Source organism: Tupaia chinensis, unplaced genomic scaffold (genome assembly GCF_000334495.1).
Source record: "Tupaia chinensis unplaced genomic scaffold, TupChi_1.0 Scaffold144255_1, whole genome shotgun sequence".
Lineage (NCBI taxonomy): Eukaryota > Metazoa > Chordata > Mammalia > Scandentia > Tupaiidae > Tupaia > Tupaia belangeri.
The window spans coordinates 7361756-7362015 of record NW_006204113.1 but is presented as its reverse complement, the minus strand read 5'-3'; the positions used below and the strand labels follow the sequence as shown (position 1 = coordinate 7362015).

Here is a 260-nt window from a genome sequence, read left to right as displayed (position 1 = left end):
GCCTCCGCCCGCCCCCACCGCGGCCCAACTTGCATGGAGTTGGGGTCCTGAGCACTTGCTCCCACAGCCCGCCGGCGGACAGCCCCGCGCCGCCACCTCCGGTCCGGGACCCCCTCTCTGCTCCTCTCAGCTCCCGCGATGAGAAAAGTTGGCGCCGGCGGCGGCTCCTCAGCCCGGCTGAGCGCGCTCCTCGCTGGCGCGGGGCTCCTGGTCCTCTGCGCCCCCCGCGCCTGCGGCGGTGGGGCTTGGTGTGGCGCCGC

The 260-nt window shown here is 76.2% G+C and overlaps 1 protein-coding gene across 1 annotated transcript in view; it reads left to right on the top strand.

The window, feature by feature from the left end:
- The first annotated feature begins 138 nt into the window (after positions 1-138).
- The window catches only part of SORCS1 (sortilin related VPS10 domain containing receptor 1), a 652766-nt gene continuing 652644 nt past the window's right edge, over positions 139-260 (top strand). The window contains 1 exon segment of the mRNA XM_006166423.2: positions 139-258. Within this exon segment, the coding sequence (XP_006166485.1) occupies positions 139-258 (120 nt within the window).